Source organism: Apteryx rowi, unplaced genomic scaffold (assembly GCF_003343035.1).
Source record: "Apteryx rowi isolate R43461 unplaced genomic scaffold, aptRow1 scaffold_16, whole genome shotgun sequence".
NCBI classification, from domain to species: Eukaryota; Metazoa; Chordata; class Aves; order Apterygiformes; family Apterygidae; genus Apteryx; species Apteryx rowi.
The window spans coordinates 4,129,977-4,157,521 of record NW_020447863.1 but is presented as its reverse complement, the minus strand read 5'-3'; the positions used below and the strand labels follow the sequence as shown (position 1 = coordinate 4,157,521).

The 27,545-nt window shown below is 44.6% G+C and overlaps 1 protein-coding gene across 1 annotated transcript in view; it reads left to right on the top strand.

Annotated features, from left to right (window-relative positions):
- CACNA1B (calcium voltage-gated channel subunit alpha1 B) overlaps window positions 1–27,545 on the top strand; it is a 315,999-nt gene that overhangs the window by 243,476 nt on the left and 44,978 nt on the right. Inside the window, exons 26-34 of the mRNA XM_026059653.1 lie at window positions 8,060–8,156; window positions 10,141–10,301; window positions 11,468–11,605; window positions 12,525–12,726; window positions 14,321–14,485; window positions 15,332–15,442; window positions 15,598–15,681; window positions 20,380–20,385; window positions 25,830–25,946. Coding sequence (XP_025915438.1) covers window positions 8,060–8,156; window positions 10,141–10,301; window positions 11,468–11,605; window positions 12,525–12,726; window positions 14,321–14,485; window positions 15,332–15,442; window positions 15,598–15,681; window positions 20,380–20,385; window positions 25,830–25,946 — 1,081 coding nt within the window. The remainder of the gene's footprint in view (window positions 1–8,059; window positions 8,157–10,140; window positions 10,302–11,467; window positions 11,606–12,524; window positions 12,727–14,320; window positions 14,486–15,331; window positions 15,443–15,597; window positions 15,682–20,379; window positions 20,386–25,829; window positions 25,947–27,545) is intronic.

The window sequence follows — 27,545 nt, the reverse complement described above, 5'->3', positions numbered from 1 at the left end:
AAAAAAAAAAAAAAAAAAAAAAAAAAAAGCTCCCTAGAATTGAAGAGAGATATAAAAGTAAAATAATGTTAGTCACAAGTATTACTTTTCAAAGCAATATTGCCTAAAGTCTGTGGTCCGCTCTGAATTTCCCAAACCCTTTTCCATTAGGAATTCAGACTACCAAGGCAGACTGGGCGAAGGGGTGTTTAGTCAGCCGTTCAGAGCTGCTCTGAACAAACACCAGGGAAGGCCTTTAAAATGTCTTCTCTTTGAACATGAATTTCTTTTGGGCAAGTTATTGATTAAAAGGAATGATTTTTAATCCTTTGGAGTCTTTTTGTGCTCAGGATTTCCATTGCTCACATTGGGTCATGAATTTCTAACAGCACCTCRTCAGCCTCTATATGAATTCCTTTTACATCCCCTGACTGTGCTTCGTAATAACATGCCCCAAGCTGTTTCTATTTTACATGCTCTTTGAGTAAGTACTGAGCAGGGATTTATGGAAAATGAATGAGTAAAACCTGCCTATTTACTACCTCCYGGATTAAAAGCGAGTCAAACTTATTTCTGAGGCTTGGAAAAATTTGAATTTCTTCTRAGATGTTTATTATGACTGTAACCTCTGCTACGTGTCCATATTTCATCTGGCAGTGTGAGTGCTGGCATGCAATTCAGAGAATAGTTGTAGTATCTCTAGTCTAAAATTAAAGCAGGAAATGCAGTCATTCGTACACGACGACTTGCTCTCGGTGCCTGCAAGTCCAGTTCTGAATACTTGAAGCCTCAGACTGCTCAGATGAAATTTAGATAGTCACGTCCTTTAGCCCAGCTCACTGTTTGGTCAAACCAGATGGACACTGAGCCTGTTGAGTTTTGATTATCCTGAAAACGAGCTTTTGGTGAAAGAGCTGGGTAATCTTTGTGTTTTGTTGGTGGGATTTTTGCTAGCAAATACTAGAGTCCTGTCTCTCATCATCAGTGTTACTGTAAAAATGTATTTAGTGTGGCAGTTGCCAGTTTCTGTTTGCAAGAATCCATGATTACCCTTCAACCAGTGTGATTTAATTCACTACCTGAATGTTCTTGACCTCGTTGGTGTCCAGTAAARGTGATCTGAATTAATTTCTTGCTGAATAGACATATCACTCAAAATCTAGTAAAACCAGACCTCCCTGAAATATTGGCATCAGGAACATTGCAACAATCTGTATTTGTTTAGGCAGATGATGGTATAAGTTGTTGTTGCAAGGTACATAAAATTCACCTCAACCTTGCAAACCAGATATCAGCCTACCTTCTGCCTGTAACTCTTCAGAAGGTATTTTCTGCTTGACTGTAATTGAAAAAACATTTTTTAAAGCAAGGTCCCCAATGACATGCTAGAAAGATTAGTAATACTTATGACAATAATAAAATTATGTCTTCCATATAGCAGTGTATTTCAAAGTGAAATACCTTTCTTTTTCTAGAGATAGATAAACATGCCGCAAACATATAGACTTGTTTTAGTCTTCAGGGAATGGGAAATAGAGAAGCTTAAGGCAAGGTAGTACATTTGTCATCAAAATTTACCAATTCCAAGCATAAAATCTACTTGTATAATAGCAATAGTTGATGGATAGGAGTAGAGAGATTGCTTTTTTATATTCTCAACAATAGCAAAGTAGCTGAGATGTATGGAATTTCACACTGGTATTTGAAAAAAAATCCATGATTTTCATAGCATTTTCCAAACAGAAGTTATTTACCTCCCAAAGTGTCAGTAGGATGAAAGTATATTTGTACTGTCTACTTGTCAGTCRAAGGGCTAATGTAATGTCGGGGCATGTGTGGGTATATGCCGTATAGTTGCTTTCTTGCTATTTTATTTTATGAACATTGAGTTGGTGGGTGCGGGACAGGGGATGGGATTATTTGCCAGCACATAACTGTATGTGCATGGGGTACACTGTATAGCCTTATGTTTCTGTTTGTCATTGACTTTGCTCTTTCTTTGTCTTCTTCTTGCTGGAATCTCTCTAGGAGTTTCATGGGGTAATACGTTATTCCTGTCTCTCGCTGCACTGTTATGCCTGTCAAATGTGTGTACACACACTTGCCACTGTGGAAATGAACCATGTTACACCCATCGCATTGACTCCTTTGTCCCTTTATTGCTCATTATTCAGTGGAATGTATTTTCCCTTAACAGTTCTCATTCATCCCAACTTCCTTTCAACAGCGGAGAGAAGCAGACTAGAAAGCCAGGTGACGATTGCTGTACTTGACCGAAAGTCAGAAACTATGATAAACAGATAGGTACCGATCAAAAAGGGTGGAAACAGGGTGTCGAGAGCTTGGCGCTTGGCGGAGGGAACTGCTAATGAAGGAGGTAGCAGAAGTTGCCTTTCACCTTCTGCTGGGTCGTGGCAGTTCTGTCGCTGGGGCAGAGCCAGGTTCTCCTGCGGGGAGTGAGGAGGGTCGCCTGGCCGAGCCGCGGTGTCCCGCGCGGGGCAGGAGCTCCAACGGGCTTTACCACCAAAGATAACTGCAATGCGCTGAGAGGGGCTGAAAGAAAGGTCTTTGTGGTCCAAGAAATTGGGTGCCCGTTTCTTTCTTCCATCTCATTTAGCCCCTGGAAGAGGGTAGCGCCGCACTCGGGCAGAACTGAGTGACCTCATTTACACTGCCATGGAGGAATCCGCTTTCTGCCTTAGGGATTTCAGGCRATCGCGGAAGACTCTGACTCCACCCGGCTCTGAATATTTAATGTTCTGACTCTAAGAGGCCCATGTATGTGAAATCAGAGCTGCTGGCAGGAGAAACAGAAACAAGAAGCTTCCGTTTTAAAAAACTATTAATTTTTTTAAAGGATCATTTATTTATTAAAGGGAAAAAGGCCAAACAAAGTGCTCTTAATTTTTTGTTTGTTTGTTTTGAATAAATGAGCAGCAAACTGCCCCGGGAAAAACAGAACTGGCCTAATGCAAGCAGAATTGACCTAATGCAATTTTTCTATTTTCCTTGTGTTTTTTTTCAGTCACAAGGCTTCTGTTTGCCATCTGTCATTCTGCAGTTCAGCTAAGAACTTCCTTCCATACCAATTTATTTTTGTGGTGAGAAATATGCAGTTAGGACTTTTCTGGTCAAATGTGTACTCATATACACYTTTTGGCTGAATCCTAATTCTATCTGGACCTCTTATTTTGGGGCATTTAGCTTTATACTAGAGTGGTGTAAAAGAAAAGGGGAGGGGATAGGCCTCTTCAAAAAAACAAACATTTTTTATAGGTTTTATTTGACACACTGGACTAGTTGGAAAAGGTATATTTAATCAAAATGCAGTTTGCCTTGCTCTAGTTCTTAGTACCAGTCCTTTGAAAAAGCTTTCTCCTGTAGCAAGAATCTAACTGTGAGAAGAAATATGTATGATTTTTAAAATTCTCTGTATGACTTAGATCATAAAGCCCATTAACTTTTAATCAGCTCATGCTCTCTATTTGCTTAGGTGCTTGCAAGAAGAAAAAATCATATCAACCCTTCTTAGTATCCTTCTTTCAGGCAGAAGGAATTTTAAAGGACTGGAGCTGTCTTCCCTTTGGTTTGAAGCTCCCCATGCAGTGATCTGCATCCTCTTCTGTGCGAGAGAAGAACAGCGCCGCCTTTCATACACCCAGGAAAGAAGATTTGCTCTGCCCTGTCTCTTCATTGGCCCCCAGTAGGTCTGTTTGACCTTCCTGGAAGTCTGGAGTCCATGGAGGTTATTGCTTCAGGCTTGGAGCCAGCCCTGTAAGACCCAAGCAAGCTCCTTCAGAGCCAGGAAGTATCTCTGTTCCCATCTCTGGAGCTTCGCTTCCCGGAGGCCTTATTAGTTCAACTGTTATTTAGCACAGCATGTAGCTGCTGAATAGGTTTTTAGATCTCCTGGAATGAGGAGTACCAGAAGACACAGTGCAGAATATTCTGTGGTTCTGCCTGAAACCAGATAGGACTGTCACAGTTTCTTAGTTCGGTTGCTACCCGAAAGTGACTGTGCTGCTAAACTGGGCCATGACCAGAAATTTGCCCCCAAATGATTGAGAATTGAATATATTTCTGGGCCAAGGTGTCCCTACCTCCTACATACTATTTTTTTTTCCTCCTTCTGCCCCAACCATACATCCCTTAATCCTCCCACCTTCAGTCTTTTCTTACCCCTATGTCCTTAGCCCCTACCTCTACACTGCTTTCTGCCCTACCTTCCTCACCCAGTAAAACCCCCAAGTGTCTGGACAACATGGAGCAAGCTGATTGATTTGCTTGGCCTTTGAGGGAGCAGGAGCCAGTGAGGCAGCCCGGGAGGTGGCACCCATGCTGGTTGACCATCAGCCCCATGATCGAGCTGGCTGGCAGACTGAGTAGCGAGGTGGCAACCTATTTTCCCTTCTTCTTCTTTCTTGCTGCTTTCCTCCCTTAACAAATTGCCTATCGCGCYGTGTGGTTTGCAGCCATGGCATTCGTGAGGAGCAGACGGAGTGGTCTGAGGAGTAGGTGCAGTTTGGGGGCTGCCAGTCTGGCTGACCCTGCTCGAGGTGGCAAGGAGATGGTGACGGTGACCGTAGCATGATCTTTGCTTGCCAGGAGTTGGTGATGTGAGAGCAGATACGCAAAGGCAAACATGAGCTGGATCTTCAGGTATACTAAAACCTAAAGCGAGAGCCAGTAGAAGCTATGCTTGCTGTGGCTCCTTCTTCTGAAACAGATTAAAGGGTCTTTAATGCAAATTGAAAATTATTTCTTTTAGATATATGACAGCTCTTCTGCGGCATTAAATCAATCCTGAGAGCATTCGGGCTGATTTAGCATATTATGAACCAGCAGCAAAGGTCGTCCATTGACACTGTTGCTGAATTGTAATAGATGTGCGAGGCCAGACAGGCTTCGACCTCCCTCTCCCTGCTCCTGTCCGCCCTCCTCAGGAGCAGCACATGATGCCAGCACCTGCCAAGTGAACCAGCCGCCCTTCTCTGAAGGCCGTCTTTCTCCCCAGAGCTGAGGCAGGGGCTGCTGCCTGCTGCTTTTCTTGCTAATTGGTTAAACCCCTGAGCTCCTGGCAGCTCACCAGAGCCGGCCCCGCCAGGCAGCGCCGGGCTGTGGCTGGCTCCTGCTGATGTCTCCCACTGGGTTCGTGCCTCCTCCAGACATCAGTGTGTTGCTCTTCCATAGGCACCAAGGTTAATCGTCCGTGGCTGCAGCCTGAGTTACAGGTTGAGCCTTTTCCTCTAGCTTGTTAAATGTTAATCTCCTATACTTCCTTCTGTAAGAAAGACGGATCAGACCCCTCACCCTCCCATTGGACTGGTGTGATTTTATCTCAGCTGTCAGCAGAAGCAGGGTGAGGCCCAAAATATTTTCAGACCATGAGTTTTATCCACTTAGATCTTCACTGGCTTCTTTGTTGGCATGTTGGAAACTTCGTGCTGCCTGTAGCCATTTGTCACGAGAGAAGCAGCCACTGTCATTGGCATAGTTGAATACAAAGCCAATGGGCCTCAAGCACAGGGATAAAATGTGTTCTTTTCCTCTGAAAAACCTGCTTTTGAGTCAGCTAGAAGCGGAAGGAGCGACTCTCTCATCTTTTTTCTAGTGCTGCCAAAGGGGATTTTTCCTGGCTTTCTCTGAGCCAAACAGTCAGAGCACCCTATGGGGGTTGCTCTTTGCTGGGACACGTGCAAAGGTCAAACATGTTCCTCTTATTGCTAGAGACCTGCACTCTTCCCCTTGAAGCATAAGTGATTAGTCCAAGTAAGAGGGGATAGTCAGCAGCCAGGGATGCAAAGCTGCAGCCACGCATTGGCACCGCTGCTGCGAAATCTTCTGCCAGGTGAATAGTGGAGACAGTGCCCTATTAGTCATAGGATTTCTTCTCTTTGAGAAGTTGGAGGTGACTCTCTTGGAGACCTAATTCACCAAGGAGTAGTTATTAACACATTAACTCTCCTGAGCAATGCACTTAAAAAAAAAAAAAAAAAAAAAAAAGTTCTGGTCTGCCTCTGTGTTTTTCCCTACATTGCAAAATTGATTTGCAGACTGTATTGTCTGATTGCTTTGCTGCTTTTGTGTTTGCGTAGGGATTACTCTGCAGAGGGAGTTTGAAGGGTCTAGCTCCCATCTGCGCGTAGATAGGTACGACTTCATTAGCATTGAGTCTCTGGACGATAACCCAGCTGCAGAGTGGTTGCACAGCCTTGCAGTCTGTGACATTGCCCGTGGAGCTGTGATGGCTTTGTCAACCTATGGCTGAGCTATTGTCCCCAAATGGTAGTGCTGGACCTTGACAGTCCATCAGCACTTGGATTCTCTGCCTATAACCTTTCCACATCAGTTTTATGCCATTGTAACTCCATGAGAACTGCTTGGATTTACAGCAGTACGAACAGAGTCAGATTCCGACTACAGCTGATTAAACTGGCTCTAACACTGCCCTGAAAGACCAGACAGGGAGAGGACACACGAATCTCCATCCCATTTCCCCTCTCCTCCACTTCTATTAAATCATGTACAAAAGTAAGTTTTATTATATGTAGAGGTGGTTAGGATACAACCTAGAGCCTTCCAAAAATTCCTTACATCTCACTGATGATTGCGTTTCAGAGCAGCTACAGTGATGGGTAACTAGAGAAACTCTAGAAAAAAAGGCTGGGGATGAGACGGGAATGTGTGTTTCTAGGTTGCAGACTGCAATCCAGCCTAGCTGGTTTTGACCAAAAGTTGCCTCCTGATTGCTCTTTAGTATTGAATTATTAGTCTTTTACGAGCAAAAAGACATCTTCCTGGGCTCAGCTAGGTCAGTCAGCTGCGAAGGCAGGGCTGTTCCCTTCCCTTTAGGTGCCCATCCTTTATATAGGGCTGCCTGGCTGCTAGGGAGGAATGGGTGAGACTTTGCACTYCACTGTCTGTGCATACCTCTTTGGCGTCTCTAGGATCATGATTTTATTGCTTTCCTGCTGGAAAGATGAACCTTGTTTAGCAAACTGGAAGAGGGTAGAAGAGGAGGTATTTCAGCATCTGCTCAACATACGATTCATTCATTCATACCTTCGTTACTTCAGTACAGCCTCAGACCCAAGCCTGTAGCCATGAATAAAAGTCTGTTAAAGGTTTTCATCCCATTTTTCACCTCCCACTAAATGAAGGGGAATGCCATTGTTTTGCTGTTGGGTTGAAAGAAGATGCAACTGTGTCTTTGAGGAAAAAATAATAATTTTTTTGTTTATTTTGGAAGTGCACTTGGAAAGAAACTCTAACCTTCCCCTTTAACCTCATAATGGTAACAAGAGGAATGGTCTCATGTCTCACACGTAGTTTTAACAAAAACTGAAAGTAAAATGTGTCTTACTGCATCTGCATGTGTAACTGGGAAGGTGCACTAGTGCTGTTTCAGGCATGTAATATGCCTCATATTACATGGTCCAGCATGGGTTTGGTGGCATGCCTTCCGGCAGAGGCCTGAGGATGATGGTAGGGTGTGCAAAATGCAGAAATGGAAAGCTGGCCTTGGTCAGAGGAAGAGGGCTGTCCCTTCACCCACGGAGGGGCCCCTTCCTCTGAGTCACTGCCTGCTTTTCTAGACACAACTTCCATGCCAGAGAAGGGCAAGAAGCACCCAGAGAAATGTCTTCCTCACCTCACCTTACAGAGGTGAGGAAGGAGGGATGAGAGCCCAGTGTGTCTTTCTCCCTACTCCAGGCCATGGTTGGGATGAACAGGCCACAGCTCTTGCCCTGGCAGCTGCAGCTGATGTGTGCTTTTACCCCGGCTGTGATTATTGTCTGGGGGAGGAAGGTCACCAGCTCCTTGGTGGCACGTTGGGAATAGCTGGGAAGGGAACTGAGGCTGCAGAGCACAGGCAACTGCCCACAGCTTCCCTTCTGCATCACGACTGCCATGACTCTTACCTGGGTGCTGATCTGCAGCCCTCACGAGTACCACGTGCGTCCCTGGTGAGGTGGCAACCCCAGACTTGTAGAACCTTGGGTATCTGTAGGCATTTTAGTGAGCGACCTGAGAACCCAACAATTCCCTCTGTTGTTCTTGTGCCTTTTCCCCCTTGCAGAGGAACCAAAGGCAAGGACATCAACACAATCAAGTCGCTGCGAGTGCTGCGGGTCCTAAGACCGCTGAAGACCATTAAACGGCTGCCAAAACTAAAGGTTAGAGACTAACCACAAATGTTTCCTTCTCTGGAGATTTGCAACCGACCTGAGTGAGAGCTGGCTTGAGTAAACTCAGTCCAAGTTAATTCTGTTCCTTTTGTTTTGTTGCAATTAATCTCTTTGCCAGATTTATAAAAATAGTTGTGCAGATGTTTAATGAATGTCAAACTCGTTTCCTTCACAAGCATTGTATGCAATTTTATGAATAATTGTGAATACACATTAAAATCAAACTTCTAAAAAAAGAAAAGAAAAAAATCTGCATATAAATTAAATTAGAGTATATAAATGCGATGTCCTTAAAAATGATACGTGAAAAAATAGACTTTGGAGTATTTGACTTTCACTACTCAGCTTAATATGAATATTGCAAGATTTTCCACAGTCTAAAGAAAAACGTCATTGCTCTATGAGGAATTTCAATCTGTTCATCTTTTCTGTTAAAGAATATATACTGCAGGGTTTTATAGCAGTACTCTTTCATGTCTAGAATACCAACTTACAAAGTAAAATAAATGTGATGGCCTGTGGTTACTTATTCAACACCAATTCGAGAATTCTTTGAGATACAGCCAGCCCCTGAAGAAAGTGGAAGAAGTTACAGAATTAAATCATCTCGGAGTTCTGGGAACTCTGAGTTCTTGGAGAATGTCTTCATGTAACAGCAGGGCTTTCAGGCTCTTTTCTATGTGAGATGGCAGGGGAAAGATGGGTGCTTTTGCATTAGTGAAACTATGTCTGTCAAATTCTTGTTTTCACATAAGGCAACATAAAAATCAGGGTCAGTTATTACTAAGATTTGCTTTTGTCCCTACCCACAATTCATGCTCAAGTAATTTTCATTCCATGCATCTTCATGTGTACTAAATTCATCACAAAAGATAAGGAAGAATAATATTGAACAATGTAGAAAATTGTCTTTATTGTTTGGAAATTTGAAATGCACAATTCTTGAGTCAAAAAATCATCAATAGTAGCTCTATCCTACTGCAGAAGGCAGAGCATTTGCTTTTTATTGAATGTATTCTTTATTTTCAAGCTATTTTACAGAATAATTTTACCATTTCTAAAGGAGTATTCAGAAATCTCTATGTGAAGCAGAAGTCATTCACATGGTGTATCTTCAAAATCCTTTATCATTTTTTCCTGGATGCAATTTTTGTGTGCAGCAAACAGCAAGATTAATAGGGTAATTAGAGATATTTCCGGTGTTTAATTCAGGATTTCTGGGTTACATCAGGAATGCAATTCTGTGAATTATTCACTTCCATACAGAGAAACAGAAACAGTATTGTACAAACCTCATGTTCAGTCAGTAACGCTGCTCACGTTTCTATTATGACAAACTTCTCAGACTAAAATTAAACTGGAAAATTACTTGTAACAATGAATCAGTGACTAATAACCAAGTAATAAATGTATTTGAGAAGTTATCTGCAGACAGTTCACTAGTGACATGTGCTGACTGTGTTATTCACAATTAATTTTGATAGGCACTTCATTAGAAAAATACTATTCAAAGCATTTGCTTGTTTTGTATCTGGTATTTTTTCTCATTATTCAACCAGTTCAAATAATGGTCACTAAGTAACATATTTGATGAGGCTTTCCCCTATCCACTGGGAATAAATTAAACACAAGTATGTTTTTCATTCCGTTAGTTGGCCATGAAAATATTTGCTTAGGATTAACCTTTATCTAGACAAGTGGCAATCATCTTTGCGAATTTTATGGGCAGCACCGTAGAATTCAGTGGCGCAAGCTCGCACGAGAAAGCCTGAAGCTATAGCAACCCGGAGTTATTTCTCACAGCCAGAGTATGCACAAATGCTTGGTGTGCAAGTTGAAACCGTGTGCTGGTAGTAAGTTGGGTAATTACTCCCAAGTGTAGTTAGATGTTGGGCGCCCAGGTCGTGCATGCATGCGCGTTCCCTTTCTCTGGACGCCTTAACCCTTCTCTCTGTTCCCCCCTCGCTCGCAGGCTGTCTTTGACTGCGTGGTGAATTCCCTGAAGAACGTCCTCAATATCCTGATAGTTTACATGCTGTTCATGTTCATTTTTGCTGTCATTGCTGTGCAACTCTTCAAAGGCAGATTCTTCTACTGCACCGATGAGTCGAAGGAGCTGGAAAAGGACTGCAGGTACTACCACGGTGGGCAGGGGCTGCCGGACGGAAATTCGGATTTCCTTTCGTAGCAGTAGCTCGCCTGACTGGCCCAAAGTTGCTTCATTAGGGTTTTTGCTGAGTTTGATGAGTTTCCAGTAAGATGACTGCTTCAGCAGAACTACCCTAGAAGTGAATTTTCCCTTTTGTTACTTTAATAGTTTAATCATTTATGGCTGCAATCTAGCAAATGCTTACTCAAATGCTTAATGATACAGGAGGGCAGGCTGTATTTCTTGGGCAGGGCTCATTGTGTGTTGAGGGTTGAACACAGGAGGTGTTTCTGAAGGGGTGGATGACTCCTCTTTATACCTGCTGCCTTGATTTTTAAAGCTTATGTAAATTAGAAAAATAGCATGAATAAATAATTAAGAATGAGTCAGTAGGAGGTTAAAGAACTCCTAATCAGCTCCAGAAGGGGACAGCGTCTGAATACCTTAAAAGCCCTATCATGCCCGGTTACTGGCTTGCTTTGTCCTTTCCAGCTGCCTGTCAAGGTGTTTTATCCACCACAATGTGTGTCTTTCCTGCTTGCCTTTTTCCTTGGCTCCTGAGTGGCAGTCCTCAGTGCTGTTAAGGTCTGCCTGCCTCAACAGACCCTCTTCTGCCAGCCCTGCAAGTGCAGGGCTCATCTGTGACAGGCACCTTGCTTGCGGTGGTGATGGAGGGTTTCACTGCAGTTCTTCCTTGCAATAAAGCAGATTTATTACAGAAAGAAACATAGAATTATAGAATAATTTAGGTCAGAAGGGAACTCTCTCCCACCCTCTGCCTCTCAAGACCAATTTTGAAGTTATAACTTTGAAGTAGGATCCAGAGAACTTTCCCCATCAAACTACGTGTTTTTTTGTTAGGTCAGACAGCCTGAGGACTACCATGCTGTTAATTGCCAGCTTTGTCTAATGAATGAATGTCCTGATTAAAATTTCTTTCATGTATAGACTTGAGGTACAATTCCTGTGGCTCCTCTAGCCTCTACTTATGTTATAAACCTATGGGCTGTCTCTTAATTTGTTTGTGCAAAACGTAGCACAATCAAACTCTGGGCTGTTACCGGGGCTTCAAGATGCTCTTTGGTGAATAATGATAAATGGCTGATTAGGTGCAACTCTCTCGTTTGGTCTGAATCTCTGTTCTTCCTAGGGGTCAGTACCTCGATTACGAAAAAAATGAAGTGGAGGCGCAGCCCAGGGAATGGAAAAAATATGAGTTTCACTATGACAACGTGCTCTGGGCTCTGCTAACGCTTTTCACAGTCTCCACAGGAGAAGGGTGGCCAACGTGAGTACATTGGATGGATAGGGTCAGTAATTTAACTCAGCAGTAATGGTAACTTTGCACAGCTCTGAGGGACAGGTAAACAATAGGTTACCTGTGAGAGAAGGATAGTCTTTTATCAGCTAAGCTTCTGGTGTCCCTTGTGTGATTATAGGGTGAATCAGTGGGCAGGACTGTGCATTTTTCTCAGCGTTCCTCTGAGCTTGCACAGTGGTGCTTCTTAGGCAGTTTTCAGTACTTATTAGCCTACTTGCTCCTGTCTTTTGGACTCTCACTACTTTCTTAACTGTAACATGGATAATGATAATGTAAGAAAACAAGGGAAAAAGTATTGTGACCTATGCTGAAAGTATACTAGGCATTTGAGCCAAGAATTGTATTTACTGTTCAGCGTAAGACTTTATTTTGGCAGGCTTTTCAGCTGCAATGCGTAATTAGAATTCACAGTCAGTGATTTCCAYGTGGCAGGCCTTTCCTGTGCTCCATGTTCAGATTTTTACTAAAATAAAGAATAGAACCTGTAACATCAGTCTCCCTTCTCCAGTCCCTCACTGTGTTCCCTAGGCTACTCAGAGACCATCTGCACCTTTCTTTTTACACTTTTATTTCATCCACATTGGCCAGAGAAGAAGAGAAGCCAGATCTAACTATATCCTCTCCCCTTCACTTGACCAGAATGGATATGTGGATCTGTATGTAGCAAATCTGCATCATTCTGCCGAATGGTGAAAAGAGAAAGGGTTTCCCTAAATATATGCTCAAGGAAAACTTCTTCCCAGCTGCAGAAATGGGATTGAGTTTGACCTGAGTATATGTGGAAAACCCTCCACATGGGTGAAGGCCAGTGAGTGACTATCAGGGTATCATTGGTACTTCACACTGATTTCATTGACTTTTCTTCTCTCTTTGCGCTTGGTTGCAGCGTGCTGAAGCACTCAGTGGATGCTACCTATGAGGAACAGGGTCCCAGCCCTGGCTACCGAATGGAAATGTCTATCTTTTACGTGGTGTATTTTGTTGTCTTCCCTTTTTTCTTTGTGAACATCTTTGTGGCGTTAATCATCATCACCTTCCAAGAGCAAGGAGATAAAGTGATGTCAGAATGCAGCCTAGAGAAAAATGAGGTACCCAAGTCTTCTGAATTTAGCAGCCATGGGAGTTAGCATCTRGGGGTTCGGACTGCTTGATACTGGTGGAATTTTACTTCTCATCCCTCCCAGGCCATGAGATGCTGTAGAGCAATTGTTATCTGAGAGGGAGACTAAAATACTGTGTTACCACTGGGTGTGTGGCAAGATGGGTTGAAGGTGAAATCTAAAGCAACTTAGAGACCAAAGAAATTACGGACTGCTTCTTCTTTGACATAGAAATGAAACCAGTGAGGCTCCCTCAATGCTGTACTTCAGCTAAGCACTATCACATATTGCTGTGGACCGCACCTCTACTTCAAAATGAAGAGTGGGTTGCATGTTAGCTCAAGCATGTATCTGTGAAAGAGAGACAGAAAAGTTTGGTTTTTTAGTGGCCAGTCATCAGAAGTAAAATTGAAATACAATTGTTACTGCTAGCCCAAGGAAAGCTCCTCTAACTAGGCTATTTTAGTGCCTGCCTAAGCCAGTGTCCTCCTGACAGCAGCCACAAGTAGATGTCTTAGGAAGGGTGTAAGAACAAGGCAAGCATGAATAATGCTTTCCTTTGGTACTCCTGCAAATGCTGTCATTTTCAGCTCAGGAACCTCCTGAGTTGGATATGGTTCCACTGTAGTTAGTAGTCATCTGTGTGTGCATCTTCCACAGATATATCCAGTTTCATCTTGAATCCATGTAGATTTTTAGCATCTACCACAACCTTTGTCCAGGGTTCCACAGCTTCAACTACCTGCTGTGTGAGAGCCATCTCTTTGCATTTATTTTGAAACTGGAACCTGATTTTTGATTAAAAGAGATGACTTTAATCAGTGATTCATTAGTGCATTGTTTGTCCAAAATCAAAGCCTAATGTTTGGAGATGATTCTTGAGATTTGCAGTAGGAAAAATCTTGAGATTTTGACTTCTTATCTCAGTCCAAGATGAGAAAATGTTTCAGAATCAGAACTTCTTATGGGTAGAAACCACTKTGCTATGCACTTTTCTACCCATAATAATGTGAACAGAAATTACCAACTAAGGGTGTCTTTGAGAGTCACTCAGCAATATTTGTTGGATAATTTATCAGATGAGTTCAGTTCACATTTCATAGAAGTTGTTAGCTGGACCGTTTTTGCTGTGTGAAACTCACGTACTTTCACGCAATACTTTTTTTAAGCACAGATAACATTTTTACTAATTCTCCAGTTTCAGTTTCTAGAATTACCTACCAGGATGAATCAGCAGACTGTTTTCTGAAGTAAGCCTGTAGATTTAAAACTCACTTCCTTAAGTAGGAAGGGATCAGGACCTACCGGGAGCTAGACTGTGAAGAAAGGCTGTCTCCTAGGACTGCAGGGGGTCATAGGAGTCTGGTGTGGTTGGATGTTTCAGGGAGTGTCCAAAAGCGACCACACTTTGGGGATCATGTTCTATATTCTACAGTAGTAGTCAGTACTTGCGTTGTGTGTGAGAAACACTTAGAAATAGCCTCCTCCACTAAATGCTCCCCTCGTTCTCCCGGCRATATCCTGACTGATAGAGGATGCCAGCCCTTTTTTGTATTCTTCTCATCCCATTTTTGTTTTGTAGAGGGCCTGCATAGACTTCGCCATAAGTGCCAAGCCACTGACCCGCTACATGCCTCAGAACAAGCAATCTTTTCAGTACAAGATGTGGAAATTTGTGGTGTCCCCTCCCTTTGAGTATTTTATCATGGTCATGATTGCACTCAATACTATTGTTCTGATGATGAAGGTTAGTGGRCTGTTACTGAATCTTCGTACCTTCGGGCTAGCGAATGTGGTGGTTGTTGTGGAGGCTTTGTACTCCACACCTGAGAGCCGGGGGGACCGAGAGGAGCAACTGTCACTTCTAACCTTATTAACGTCACTTTTAGAGCCCTTGTGGGATTCCTTTGGTCCCCACAGGCAGATGGCTTAGTTGTGCTGAAACACTGCAGATGGGACTGCCCTGCTCAGCACTGGATTTGCTCATGCTCCCTTCAGCTTGTTGCCGGCAGGACTGAAACTCAGTGCTCTAAAAGCCTGGAGCTTCACTGCTCGGGGATGCTCTAAATCCAGCAGTGTCAGTGAAATTACACAGATTTGCGGCAGTGTCAAGCTTCTGGAACATGTTCCACAGTGCCCAAAAGGAAGAGATGGAAATGGCTGGATATTGTGGATGCGCTCCCATGCTAACCCATGCCGAACTTAGAGTATCTTTACAGTCAAGGGGTCACCATACTCCTAGGGTTTGCTGGCACACAACACAGTAACACAGTTCTGCGCTTCTCGTCAGTGTCTGAAAATGCCCTTCCTACCTCCTTGTCCACTTTGTGCTTGCAGGGAGATATGTACCAGCAACAGTGTCCCAGTGCTAGGGGAATCCCCAGCTGCCCAATTAGGATAACATGTAGGCAACGGTGTGCCTCTGGAGTGGCATGGATAGTCGTGTTGTAAACCAAAGTCTTGCTTAAAGTGAGCACAGAATCCAGCACTAAAATGGGCAGGAGTCTTGCAGTCAGGCAGGTCATCTGGGAACATTTTATTCTGTCATCATAAGTGATCTTCCAGTAACAGCCTTTCTTCCGTCCTGGTTTAGTTCTATGATGCTCCAGAAGCATATGAAGAAATGTTGAAATGCCTGAATATTGTGTTTACATCCATGTTTTCAATGGAATGTGTGCTGAAGATCATTGCCTTTGGTGTGCTGGTATGTTCCTTCCTCATTTACTTTCAACTGTTTCCTCTTTACATGAAATACTTGTATTTCACGATGCGCATTTAAAAGAAGCAAACAAAACATTGCTTTGCAAAAAGAAAATAACTTCTGGATCCCTCTATTCCCCTTGTGTTTTCATTTGGCAGAATTATTTCCGAGATGCCTGGAATGTCTTTGATTTTGTAACAGTGTTGGGAAGTATTACTGATATTTTAGTAACAGAGATTGCGGTAAGTACAGTTTGCTCACTTTGTTTCATTTACCAACAAAGCTGTACCCTGTCAAGACATTGCACCTTCTCCCTACCAGCCTTGTTCCCTGGAGTTGCCTCTGGGACTCATCGTGTGATGATGTCCTCGGGTGGCCCGGCAGCCTGTTCCCATTAGCTCTGCTCTTTCCACAGATATGAGCACTGCTGCCTGCCCTAGAGGCAGTCGTGCAAAAAGCTCTGATGAGAATGACAGTGCTAGTAACCCTGCTAGGAAATAGTCTCTCTTTCTCATTCAGCAAAAGACTTTAACCCCTGTTTTTTGCCCATTTATGGAAAAATCTTGTTGAATTTAATAAAGAGAAAATATCAAAAGGGTTATGATGAAGATAATTCTTTTATAGTTTGAGGTGCTTTGCAGAGCACTCACGAAAGTATCATCTCTGTCCCTCGGAGCTCGTAGCCTGTCCTGATTATGGGATAGAGAGTGAAGGCGAGAAGAGGAGTGCAAAGAGGGGAGATGGGGGGAGCAATAGTTGTGGCTGGAAGTCGTCAGTATGCACAGTCCAGAGTGGGGGATCATAGTACATCTCTGTTACCTGCACAAAAGAACAGTCTGCCTTGCCAAAGCATACAGTGTCCAGCCTTAAAATGCCTGCTGTATCCCTGCTAATGAATTTGGAGATTACATTAACGGTGTACAAACTCGCAGTTAAATTCTAGAGGACTTTTCCATAAGGGCAGCAAATGACTGACTCGAGATTTGACAGCCTGATATTATCCAATTTATAAATTTGCTCCTCTCCTCTCCCAGTGCATGGTTTAGCTGATGATGCTGTATCTGTGTGTAATGAATTTGAACTTTACTGTAATTTTTTCTTCTCAGTCCCTTGGATTTATTTATAGAGCCGTTTTGTGTGTGCTGAGAACTCAGACTGTTCCCTTTTACGCTAAAAGATGATGTTCCCTAGACTTCTTTACAGGACGTTCAGCTGGTGATGAAGATCATATAACTATTTCTAACAAAATATCTTATTATGTAACATCCTTGGTACAGAAACACAGAAAAACAACCTTTTACTCCCCACACAAATGGTGTTCTTTTAACAGTTGGTGAATCCTCCCTCCTAGACTTTGGATTACCGTTTCCTATTAATGCGTAGCTTGCAGCCAAGGTAAAGCCACTCAGATCAAACACAGGATCTGAACACCACTTCTTCTGAAGGCTTGGAAGATCTATGTCACTGTGGGCAGGTACCAAATACTCCATCTGTTCCCTCTGCTGTGGGACATGCTTTCCTGTTCGACTAAGGCACCCAGACCTTTGCCTTGGTTTGAAAATGTGTGAAAACGTTTGAAAGTCAGCCACAAACACAGAGACCGATGCTTCTCTTCCACCCTCTCCTTCGGCCAGGAGGAAGCAGCACTGTCAACTTGCAGAAGTTAAGGGAACCTGCGGTGTATCTCCTTCAGGGAGCTGTCTCATTCATAATGTCAAGCCCGCGTGGTTTTTATTAACATCCTTCTTTGTGCAGGTATTTTGCAGGCACAAAGCAGCAGGTAGCAACCATCGCTTTTGCCTGCTCTCTGCTCGGCAGGTAGCGCTCAGTTCTCAGTTAACAGGCTGTTACGGCTCCCTCCCTTTTCTATGGGTGGTGACCCAGCGTTAGCGAGGTTCTCAGGTACGTAGAAGGTCAGCTACGGGCTGGTTGGCTTGGGCCACGCCAAGCTGCAGCATGTCTGGAGCCCCGGGCGCCCATCACCAGCCTTTCGGGAGCAGCAGCTGTCCCCTGATGCCACTGGCTGACGTTTTAGGGACAAGAGAGTGACTGTGCTGCCAGAGCTTCACYGCCCCCTCCTTGTTTTGGGGCTGGAGAGGGACCGTGTTTCCAGACACCCCCACAAGGGACGCGTGGCCTGTGGGAGCCTGGWTGTACTGATGGAGCGATCTTGAGGCTGCACCTTCCTTTTACGCTGCAGTCATTTCTTTGGTCTCCACCATTAAAGACAGCAGGAACTCTGGGATACTTTTGGAGTAGCATGAAAAAACTCTAAAAACAGTYGGACAGCAAAATCCAAGAGGGTCAAACTTCCAAGCATCTTTACACCTTTCCCTTATCCTCCCAGGTGGTAACTGAGAGGCTTTTGGTTTATGAGTGATTAGATCCATTAAGCCAAACCTTAGAGAGAACTGTCTAATGAAATAGTTCAGCAGTTCTGYGATCTCCCCAGCAGCGCAGCGCATTACAAAGCTGCTCTGATGAACATTTCTTTAATATATAACTCACGTGTCTGCCGCTGCCACTCCAGCCCCCTGCCTCTTGTCCTGTCTCTCAGTCAATAGGCCTGTTTGATCTCTGCTCACCTTCAATCTTGCCCTCATGCAGCGTTTGTATACAGACCGCGTCTCCCTTCTGCACGCGTTCCCTCGCAAGCGGGACGGGCCCAGTGGTCCCTGCTGCCTTCTTGCTAGACTTCTTCTTCAAAACTTCTTTTATTTAGTTTTTCTCTGATCTCTCACCAGTCCATCCGTTGCGTCCGTCTGTAGCAGCACGCTCATTACCGGATGGCCTTGTAGCTACTGGCATACAAAAGAAGTACTCACAGAATCATGCGTAATTGCACAAGTGATGGTTTGTAACAGCRTCCCATAAATTGCATTTATAACAGATTTTTTGTAATGATAGCAAATAACTGCAGCTTTTAGTATGTGATTCGCAGAGCAGTTCATTTTGCTTCATCTAGTGGCTTGTACCAGGATCCCAACAGCAATTCCCCTTCCAAGCCTCCTCCCCTTCCAGTCCGGAGGAGAGTCTRTGGCACTTGCACTGGAAAACAAGGAGAGGGATCCAGAATTGTGCTCTGGTCCCATTTTGTTTGTTCCATGATAGGTTATGGCATGTGCTACTCTGACCCGCAGAGCAGCAGGGGAAACCYGAAAGGTCCCAAACCTGCCTGGAAAACACCAGAACTGTCTTCCTGTCTGGAATGTGCAATGATATGCATATACCCTGGAAGGGTAATACTTTCAACCATCTTCATATCATAAAATCCCAGATCTTTGTTACATTGCAATTGCGCCTAAGTCTCTTGCACACTTCTGAAAATTAGAACCGATTAGAAAATGTGCAAAAAGGCAGCGAGCGCTGAGAAACCCCATCCCGTGAGAGGGGCTGCGCTGTCTGCAAACCGCAGGCGGAGCGTGTCTGCAGAGTGCCACGGCGGAGTCGGACGGGGGAGCGGAAAGGGGGTGCCTCCTTTCCAAAGCGCACGCCGGGCATACGGCCTTGCGTCTGGAGCATGCCAACCCTCCGGCTCTGCCCGGCCGCTTTTTCCCCTTTATGTTCCCAGGTAAGGGGGATTAGTGACTCAAGGAGTGGGATGAACATCCGCTCTGCACAAAACACCATAGCAAATGCTTCACCTCCCTTGAACTTTTTGGCTCCGTGCACGATTTGGGGTGCAGCAGCTTTCTGCACCGTGCCTACGTTCGTGGCGTCGGGGCCACTGCGTTGCAGCGCTGACGATAACCAAAGAGGAGAGCGGGTCTCTGCTCTCCCTCCCCAGCCCAGAGCTCTGTCCCCAGCGGAGGACACCCTCTTTTCTGTTTGCCTCCCTCCTATCCTGGCTCTCCTCCACTGATGAGCGGCAGTGCAGATATTCGGGTGCCAGCCCTGATCAGTCCTTCCCCATGTATCTGACTCTAAGTTATCACCCATTTGCACTTGCAGGTTTCTCGGGCCCAGAGAGGCCCAGGTGACCGTCGTGATGTTGCTAACTCCGCACCGTCAGTGTGCGGTGGCCCCAGAACAGAGTGGGAAGCCCCCCTACCCTGTGTGCGCGATGGGAGACTTTCTGGGTACGATTTTGAGCTCAGGCTAGCAAATATTTGCAGGAGCACCGGTTTCCCGCACCGCTGATCTAGGGCTTTCCCGACAATAAGTGGTCTCCAAGCGAAATAAATTTGCTCACCTGGGCAGTCTCACCTTGAGAGACTCAGCTTCCACCAGCCTTGCTGCATCGGTACTTTTAACCCACTGAAGAGTAAAGATAAAAGGAAAAGAAATGTGTTGATTAATTGCTTTCTTTTAGTTTTATAGTCATGTTGTATGTAATTTACTTTGTGAATGCGGTGGAATATATATCTTTTTTTATTTCCTTAGGCAAAAACATGTATGTCAGTTTTTTTACCCTTTTTAAGTAACCAAAGTGAAATAAGTGGCATTAAGGAGAGAGTGTCCTCGAGGACACGGCTGAGTGTCCACGGTTGAGTACGTGGCAAACTGACATCGATTTCTATGCCTGGAAATACAAAAAACATACTGAGAAGTGTTTGTGAATTGTCTCCCAATTTGCATTACAAAATGAAATGCAAATGACAACTGCACTGTCTGTGTTACCTTTAGGATTTCAAAATCTGTTTTGGTTTGAAGCATTTTTTAGTTTATATAAGTATCATAATATAACACACCCAAAAGTCCAACAGTTTTTTTCCAGTGAAATTTTCAGAGTTTCCTTTTTTGCTTGTCCTGATTACTCATTTTCTCTTTTGTTTCCTGTTTTGTTCTTTATTTTCCTTATCTACCTGCTGAATCACGCCATCCAATCAACATACAATGCGAAAACCATGTCTCCGTCTGTATGTTGTGCACCTGCTGCTCAAAAAAATAAATTTGTAAATAATCTTGCAAATATCCATCCATGAAAACATCACATATAGGACACGGTTGGTTTCATTGAATTTAAACAATTATTTAAATTCTCTGCTTTTATTTTCTCTCGTTTTTCTTTAATTTAATTCGTTTTGATGAGATTTCCGATTGCACTGGTGAAAAGCCTCACTGCAGCGTGCCTCAAAACTGGCTTCTGTTCTGCATCTTCTTCCCCTTGGCTAATTGGTGACGTGAGGCAAATGCAGTTACCAATAGCCTGTTCTCCGCTGCTTGTTACACCTGACTATGATAAAGGGGAGACTGACACTTGCTTTATTTTGGTGGAAAATTGAATGAGAATAGGAGGGAAGGATGCTTCTGGATGACCTGGAGTAGAGAAGATTGGCTGGCTGGGAAACCCTTCATTTTGTAAGTGGTGGTACCAAATCCAGTTCTAAAAAACTGTTTCTGTTTTTTTTATGATGAGATGCGTTGAGCTTTCTGCAAAGGGAAGCAGTTCATCTAAGAGGACTGTCTTAGAGGTATTTTAAGCCCATGGTTTACGCTGTATTGTAAGGCAAAAATATTATTGAAGTGATTACAGACTTGCTTCCCTCAAATTAAAAGAGCAGTCATAGGAAAGACTGATTTTATTCAGCTCTGAAAACTCTTTGTGCATCTAAGTATGTTGCCACCACAGTGGACACAGAGAGTCCCTGGATGCAAAAGCAAACATCTCAAGTAAAATATATAAACCACATTAAGAATAGGGTTGAAAGGTGCTGGGATGCGAATTTAATGCCTGCTTCAAAAGATGTCTTTGGAAATACTGGCATTTGTCTCTGAAAATCATAAATTAAGCAAAAGAGGACTAATAAGGAAAAATACAATCAAAAAAAAATCTGCCATTCTTAATTATCCGGAATRTGGTTAATAACACAAATGAGATGATACATTTATTTAAAATACATGCTTGGTCACCTGACAGCACCTCTTGGATCTATGTTGACTTAGCATCTGGACTTTCTGTTGCACAGTTGCTGTTTTATCAGAGAGCAAATCAGCGTTAGTCTTGCTGACAGACTGCAAATACACACCACCGTGCTTGCTTAATGGAGGGCCACGGGAGGACATTTTCTGCTAGGAAGGAACAGAGAAGAAAAAGCCAGTGTAAAAGTTAAAATTTTCAATGTGCAGTCTGAGAAGGGGATCCTCCACCTGCTTTACAGGAGCTGCAACCATTACGGACATGGAGAAGCATTGAGGAGGTTGTTGTACAATTCATCGTGATGTGCCCCGGGTCCAGACAGCCCAGGTAAATGCTCTAAGCATCAGTTGTGCACATGATATATACTGGAAAAATCAGCTTATCTCCATTTGTCAAAATGTTGGCCTTGTTGGTGTCCACGTTGCAGCTTGAAGACTTAAACGTTGATCCTGCAAACAGTCTCTTCGGTCATGCGTCCAGGCCCAGGCTTCTTCCACCACGCGGAGTCCAAGGTGCCCAAGCTAAAATCGGGTCTCTGGAGCACCACATTGCCCTCTGGAGCCGCCTTTCTCCCCCCGCTGCTTACAACGGGAGCCTCCCGTGGCTGCAGCAGGAGCCACCTAAGTCGAAAGGTCGTGGAGAAGGAAGAGAAATTTGGGCATCGCGTGTTTATAAAATCATTTTTCCAGCGTTCGCAGCTGAGGGCAAAAGGATGTGATATGCCTGCAACAGCAGAGTCCCCACGACACTGACAGTGTGGCAAAAATTGTGGGTGTCTTAAAATCAGCAAGGCTTTTCCCTGAGCTTCAAAGGAAGCCAAGATCCTGTGCAAGATTTGGGAGCTCTTCGTGGGTACTGGTGATGTTACAAACGTTTGCGTGGGAACAAGAACCACTCGTTAAAGATTAATTCACGTGCTTAAAGACAGTTTCCTCGATGGTAGTTTCTTAGCAGTGTAGATCAGTTCTTGTTGTTGGCCGGCTGTAGAGAACTGCCTTTTCAGCTTGGTTGGACTTCTCTTCCCACAGCTCTGTCGGCTTTGCAACTTTGGGCAAGGAACTTGGGTGAGTTCGAAGACAGTGAAAAATCTGAAGTTCTGAGTTCTTTCCTTTTTTTTTTCTTTTCTGTTCTGCCACTGGGCTGCAAGAAGAAGTAGGGGTGAGCAGCCTGAATTGTGGTGAGCTTATTTTGTGGGAGTGTAATGTAACCTCCTTCACCAAGTCCTGCAGAGCACCTCCAGCTGTGGCATGAAAAATTCAAATTCCCATTTCAGGTCGAAAAATCCAAATTACTCTAAATCCGCTGAGCTGGGCACTTTGCTGCTGATTTGCAGGACACAGATGAGTCTGCATTCCTGTCGAGAGGGTGCACAGCTCCTGCGTCAGGGGATGAAACCATTCAGAGGCTGCAGATACCAAAGGATTGAGGCAACGACCACACGCCGTATTCATCATGGCTCTTCTGCTTTTCACTATGGAAAGTAGCCTAAGAAAGGGCACAAGACCAGGCTGCCCAAGCCTTGGCAGCAAGAGAGGCCAGTTCTTCATCTTGGATGTCTCCGCTCCCTGTTTCCCCTTCCTGTCTTCCTCTGCAGCAAGCTGCTTGGACATGTTGCCAGGAGACCTTCTGTCGCTCTCCTCCTGTTGTGGGACGTGGTGGCTTTGCCAGGTCATGCACAGACCCTTGAGCTGGAAACATCTTTCAGTCCCTGTTGGCCCTGCTAGTCCTTGGGTGGATGATATAATCATAMAGCAGCGTTGCCTCTTCTGAGAACTAGTCAGCCCTTAGCAACTGTGCAACAGAAAAACCAACAAAACCTCGGAAAGAACGAGCTTGGTAATCCAGAAGACGATCGTTTGTATGTCACGTGTTACAGAGAGCGCCAAGTGGAAGAAAAATTGATGCAAAACACCACTATACACGAGAAATATCGCAATGTGGAGTTTCCCCTTTAATTGCATGCAATTCTAATACCTGCCTGGACAGTTTAGTCATTGAAGGACGGGTTTTCTACGCGGTGTGCTGAGGGTTACACACGCGGAGCCCTTTCATCCATCACTGTAGCGTGTGTAATTTGGCCTCCCTATGAATAGCGCAGAGAACAGTCCTTCGGAAGTTCTGTAGATGTTGATGAAGTGGGATTTTCCTGGGTTGCTGGTGCTTCCCCGTGGAGCTGATGTTATCAGTGCGTGAGTCAAAAAGGAAGGGTTTGGGGTTTTAAAAAACCAAGCAAACAAAAAGAAAAACAAAAAAACCCCTGAGCTGTTGATCCCTCCAAATCCCAGGTAGTGGGGGAGTTACAGACATTACCACATAGATAGTTTTGAAGCCCCTAGCTTCATATTGTAAATATATAGGCTCTCCTATATAAAGTCCCATTTTGCGCAGGGATAGCCTATGCCAAGTGTGACTTTACAGTCAGCGTAGACCAAGACATGTTAAGTATCATGCCAACTGTGATTGTAAGATTATACTAAAGCTTGAGCAAAACAAGAGTTTTTGGCGTTAAGCTGTAATAACATGGGAGGAGGGCAGCAAGGCAGGCTGCACGCACAGAGGCTGATCCTGCGGACGCTGCCTGTGCGCGCAGCATCGCCCTGTGGAGCACGTTAGGCTCGTGCACGGGAAGGACCTGGCTCCACCGTTGCTCTGACGGTAACAATTTGTTGGACTTGCAGGCCTGATTGCTGAGTGCCATGAATGTTACGTGGTCCATAAGACCTGCTGCTGTTCCTGCTGGCGGGAACCTTTCCAAGGCTAGCCTAGGCTCTGGGGTAAAGCTGGGCACCGAGCTGAGACTGCCTGCAGGCACCCTGCACCGGTGGAGCTGCCTGCGCCGCAGCCAGAGCAGTGGGAATGGGACAGGCAGGCTAGGGACCAGGTCAACGGAGAAACCCTCATCACCTAACTGCAGTCAGGCTTTGATCCCCCGCTTCTTACCCAGCCCTTACCTCCTAAGGGGAGGTCAACTTGTATTTGGTGAAGGGAAGGTAACCTATACAAAAAATAAAATAAAAGCTGCTGCGAAGAGACAGACGTTGAATTTTTGGCACCCGTTTTACTGACCTTGAACAACCCAGGGGAATCCTTGCTTGTGTTTTGCCTGCTAGCGCTGCTTTCTGTTGCTGACTTGAATGAGCTCAATGTTGTCTGCTCTTTCATTGAACATATCTGTGCTTTTCTCTTTTCTCTTTATTTGAGGACTGAGTCTGATATACAGTCTGTGCCTAACTCTGAGCTGCTTGCGTTTTTAACATGAGAGAAACCGAATGCATGCCTGAGATTGATTTCTTGAACTCTTTGATGGGATTGGTGGAATGCGATGCTAATGGCCCAAAATCTAAGCTGGCATTTAAATAAATGAATAGATCCAACAAGCCCCCCAAAACTCAGCATGAGCTCTGTAGCCAAACGAGCAAGAAATGTGGGTCAGCTTAATATGACTGGGCATCTTCTGGTAAAATAGTACAAGGGAAAGACTATTGTTGCTCATCTTTACCAGCAAGAGCTCTTCATGGCTGTATTTTCCCTTCTGCTGCTTGATAGTTTAAAGTGGGATGTTTTCTTTCTTCAGCTAACTCAGTCAAATAAGTGGCTGTGATCCGAGATTCACACCTAAGTGAATTGGAATCAGTACAGAACGGGGGGATATTTTTAATCTCCTTTAAGTAGGAGGGCAAGAGGGATCTGGCTTTTGCATGTTTTGTTTTGGAAAGAACCCTCTCTAGATTAGCTCATTGGGGCAAGCAATCTTTTTTCCATTAAGAACAGAAAAAATGGGGTGTGGGGGAAAGAATCCTACAAAGCAGATGAAAATCACAATCCGTCTCCAGCATTTCTTTGATCCACCCGCAAAGACGTATTTAACAGTAATAAAAAATCAGCAGGTTGCTAAGGCATCACCCTGCTGTTGAACACTCAACCTTCCCCAGTTAATTTGCCACCAGTGATCCAACTTCCAAACAGTCTTGCTGGTGCCATTTCTCCTTGATGAACCTGTCCAGTCACGTGTTGTATAAATACTTAAAGTCGTCAGGTTAGAAAACATCCTTATTTTATTAAGGATGTTTTRATGTTCACTGGACAATATCTTTCTTTGTTATGGTAGAGTCTGTTGCAACCGTCTTGGCTTAAGCTCAATTCATTGTGCAAAGCGAGCTGACCAAGACTTCAAAACAATCTCATTTTTTTATAAAACGATAGTACGGCACTATTGCCTCTCCCTGAGTCTCTAGAGGGAGAAAATCTGCCTTGCTCAAAGAAAACAAGGACTCCATGGACAGCGTGAAAGGGCTATTTCCTTTTTTATTATTGACCCAGTAGTAGAGGGGAGGGCTCTTGTGGAGAGGGATTTTCTCATACTTGCTGCATGTGGAGTGATCTGCACTGACGAATGTTTCTTTTGGAAGGTTTTCTGGTGGCCGATTTGCTGCTTAGATCGTGAAGCTGGTAATTTTAATTTCTTTTTTGCGGGCTGTGGTTTCTAATCGCGTTAATTTCTGAAGGACACAAAACCTTTACTTTCCGCAGGACAACTTCATCAACCTCAGCTTCCTGCGGCTCTTCAGGGCAGCGAGACTTATCAAGCTCCTTCGCCAGGGTTACACTATCCGCATCTTGCTCTGGACGTTTGTGCAGTCTTTTAAGGTGAGTGGCAGGATGGAGGGGCAATAACGCTTTGCATTTCTCTAGCATCTTCCGTGGAGTAGCGGAGAGCTTCTCTCCACCTCTGCGAGGTAATCGCCGTAATACTCGTTTTGCAGAAACGTTAACTGGGTTGCACCGAGCACCCGGCGAGCGCTACAGGTGCTGAGCTTTTGGAAGATCAGTCTGAAAGCCAGTCAGCTGCCAACGCAGAGTCAGGACAAGCGGGCAAAGCTCAGGTTCCCCTTGTAACTGCTGCAAAACCTCAATGGCAAAGTCTTGAAAATCAGGAGTAATTTGCTCACGTGTCTCAGCCTTGGCAGAATTAAAAGAGGCAAAACCAAAATCATTGCATTTTGGTAAAATAAAATGTGAAGCTGTATACCGTGAGGCTGTATTTTGATGACGTGGAGGATTACAAACAGGATTTTGTTTTTCCAGGCCAGGCCAGTTGCCTCCTCTGGTTCCCAGCTCACCCTCTCTCCCTCCCAACATGTGTCAGCACACCTTCGTGGCTGGCCCACGCCGGCACCGGGGCTGACCCACTGCGGCGGCTGGGAACAGCACCTCCGAGCTGAGCGCCACCACCCCGTGTTGTCAAACAGCAGCCTCGCAGCGCCCCAGTTCTCAGCCCGTGCTTAGCTTTGAGTTTGCTGCTCGCATGGCAGATCTAAATAAGAGCCTGGGTGCCCTAAAGCTGGTAATTTTAAACATCTGTCAACTGGTTTGCAGCCCATTTCTACAGCTTGTTGTATTTTAACGCCGTTTATGGGGTGCAATCAAGTTCTACAGTGCAGAAAAGAGATCATTTAATCTGAAATCATACTTTTTGTAGCATTCATGTTGAGCTCTAATACACTATTATTTTTTCACTGTGCAGCCTTAGGGCACAGAAGCCCGGTCCCACTCTTCTAAGGTAATTACACAGGATCGCTGTCCCAGCAAGCACTCAATCACCGTGGCATTCAGAAATCTTGCAGTAGAAAGATGACTTGGGAAAGCAAAACACAACAAGGTCTGGGAGCTGCTGAAGACAGCTCTGCTTGCTAGCTCACAGCCATGGGAGCTGACTTCTTGCTGGCAGCGCGCCATGCTCCTGAGCGCTGCCCATGCATACGGTGGGTGGCTCTGGGGATTTGGGAACCATATGTCAGGCTTGGTAATGTGTCTTGCCTTCTTCTGGGTTGAGCTCTTCAATCTGCCACTTAGGTCTCTGGGTGATAGCGTATGCCCTGGTGCTGTCGCAAGATCTGGCATAGCTTGGCTGCAGATCAGTGTAACATCAGGGTATCTTGCACGGTGCTTTTTGGATTGCCTTACTAAGGCAATTTGTATTTAATAACGCACAGAGAGTGGCTGGGTACAGCGTAACCATTTTCTTTTGTTTTAGCTGTGCTTTGAGATATAGTGTGGAGTCTGAGTCAAAATGATGCAGAGAGGTTATTTTAGCTGGTAAAACTGGAGAAAGGAGTATTTTCTCCTAAAATGGCAAAGACGTTTCAAGAGAAGAGGCGTTTCTGTTCCACAGTTGGAGAGACGTGCCAGGTGGCTCTGGCCACACTGACACTGGAAGGACGTGTGCCAGCTCTGAGAGCAGCTGGG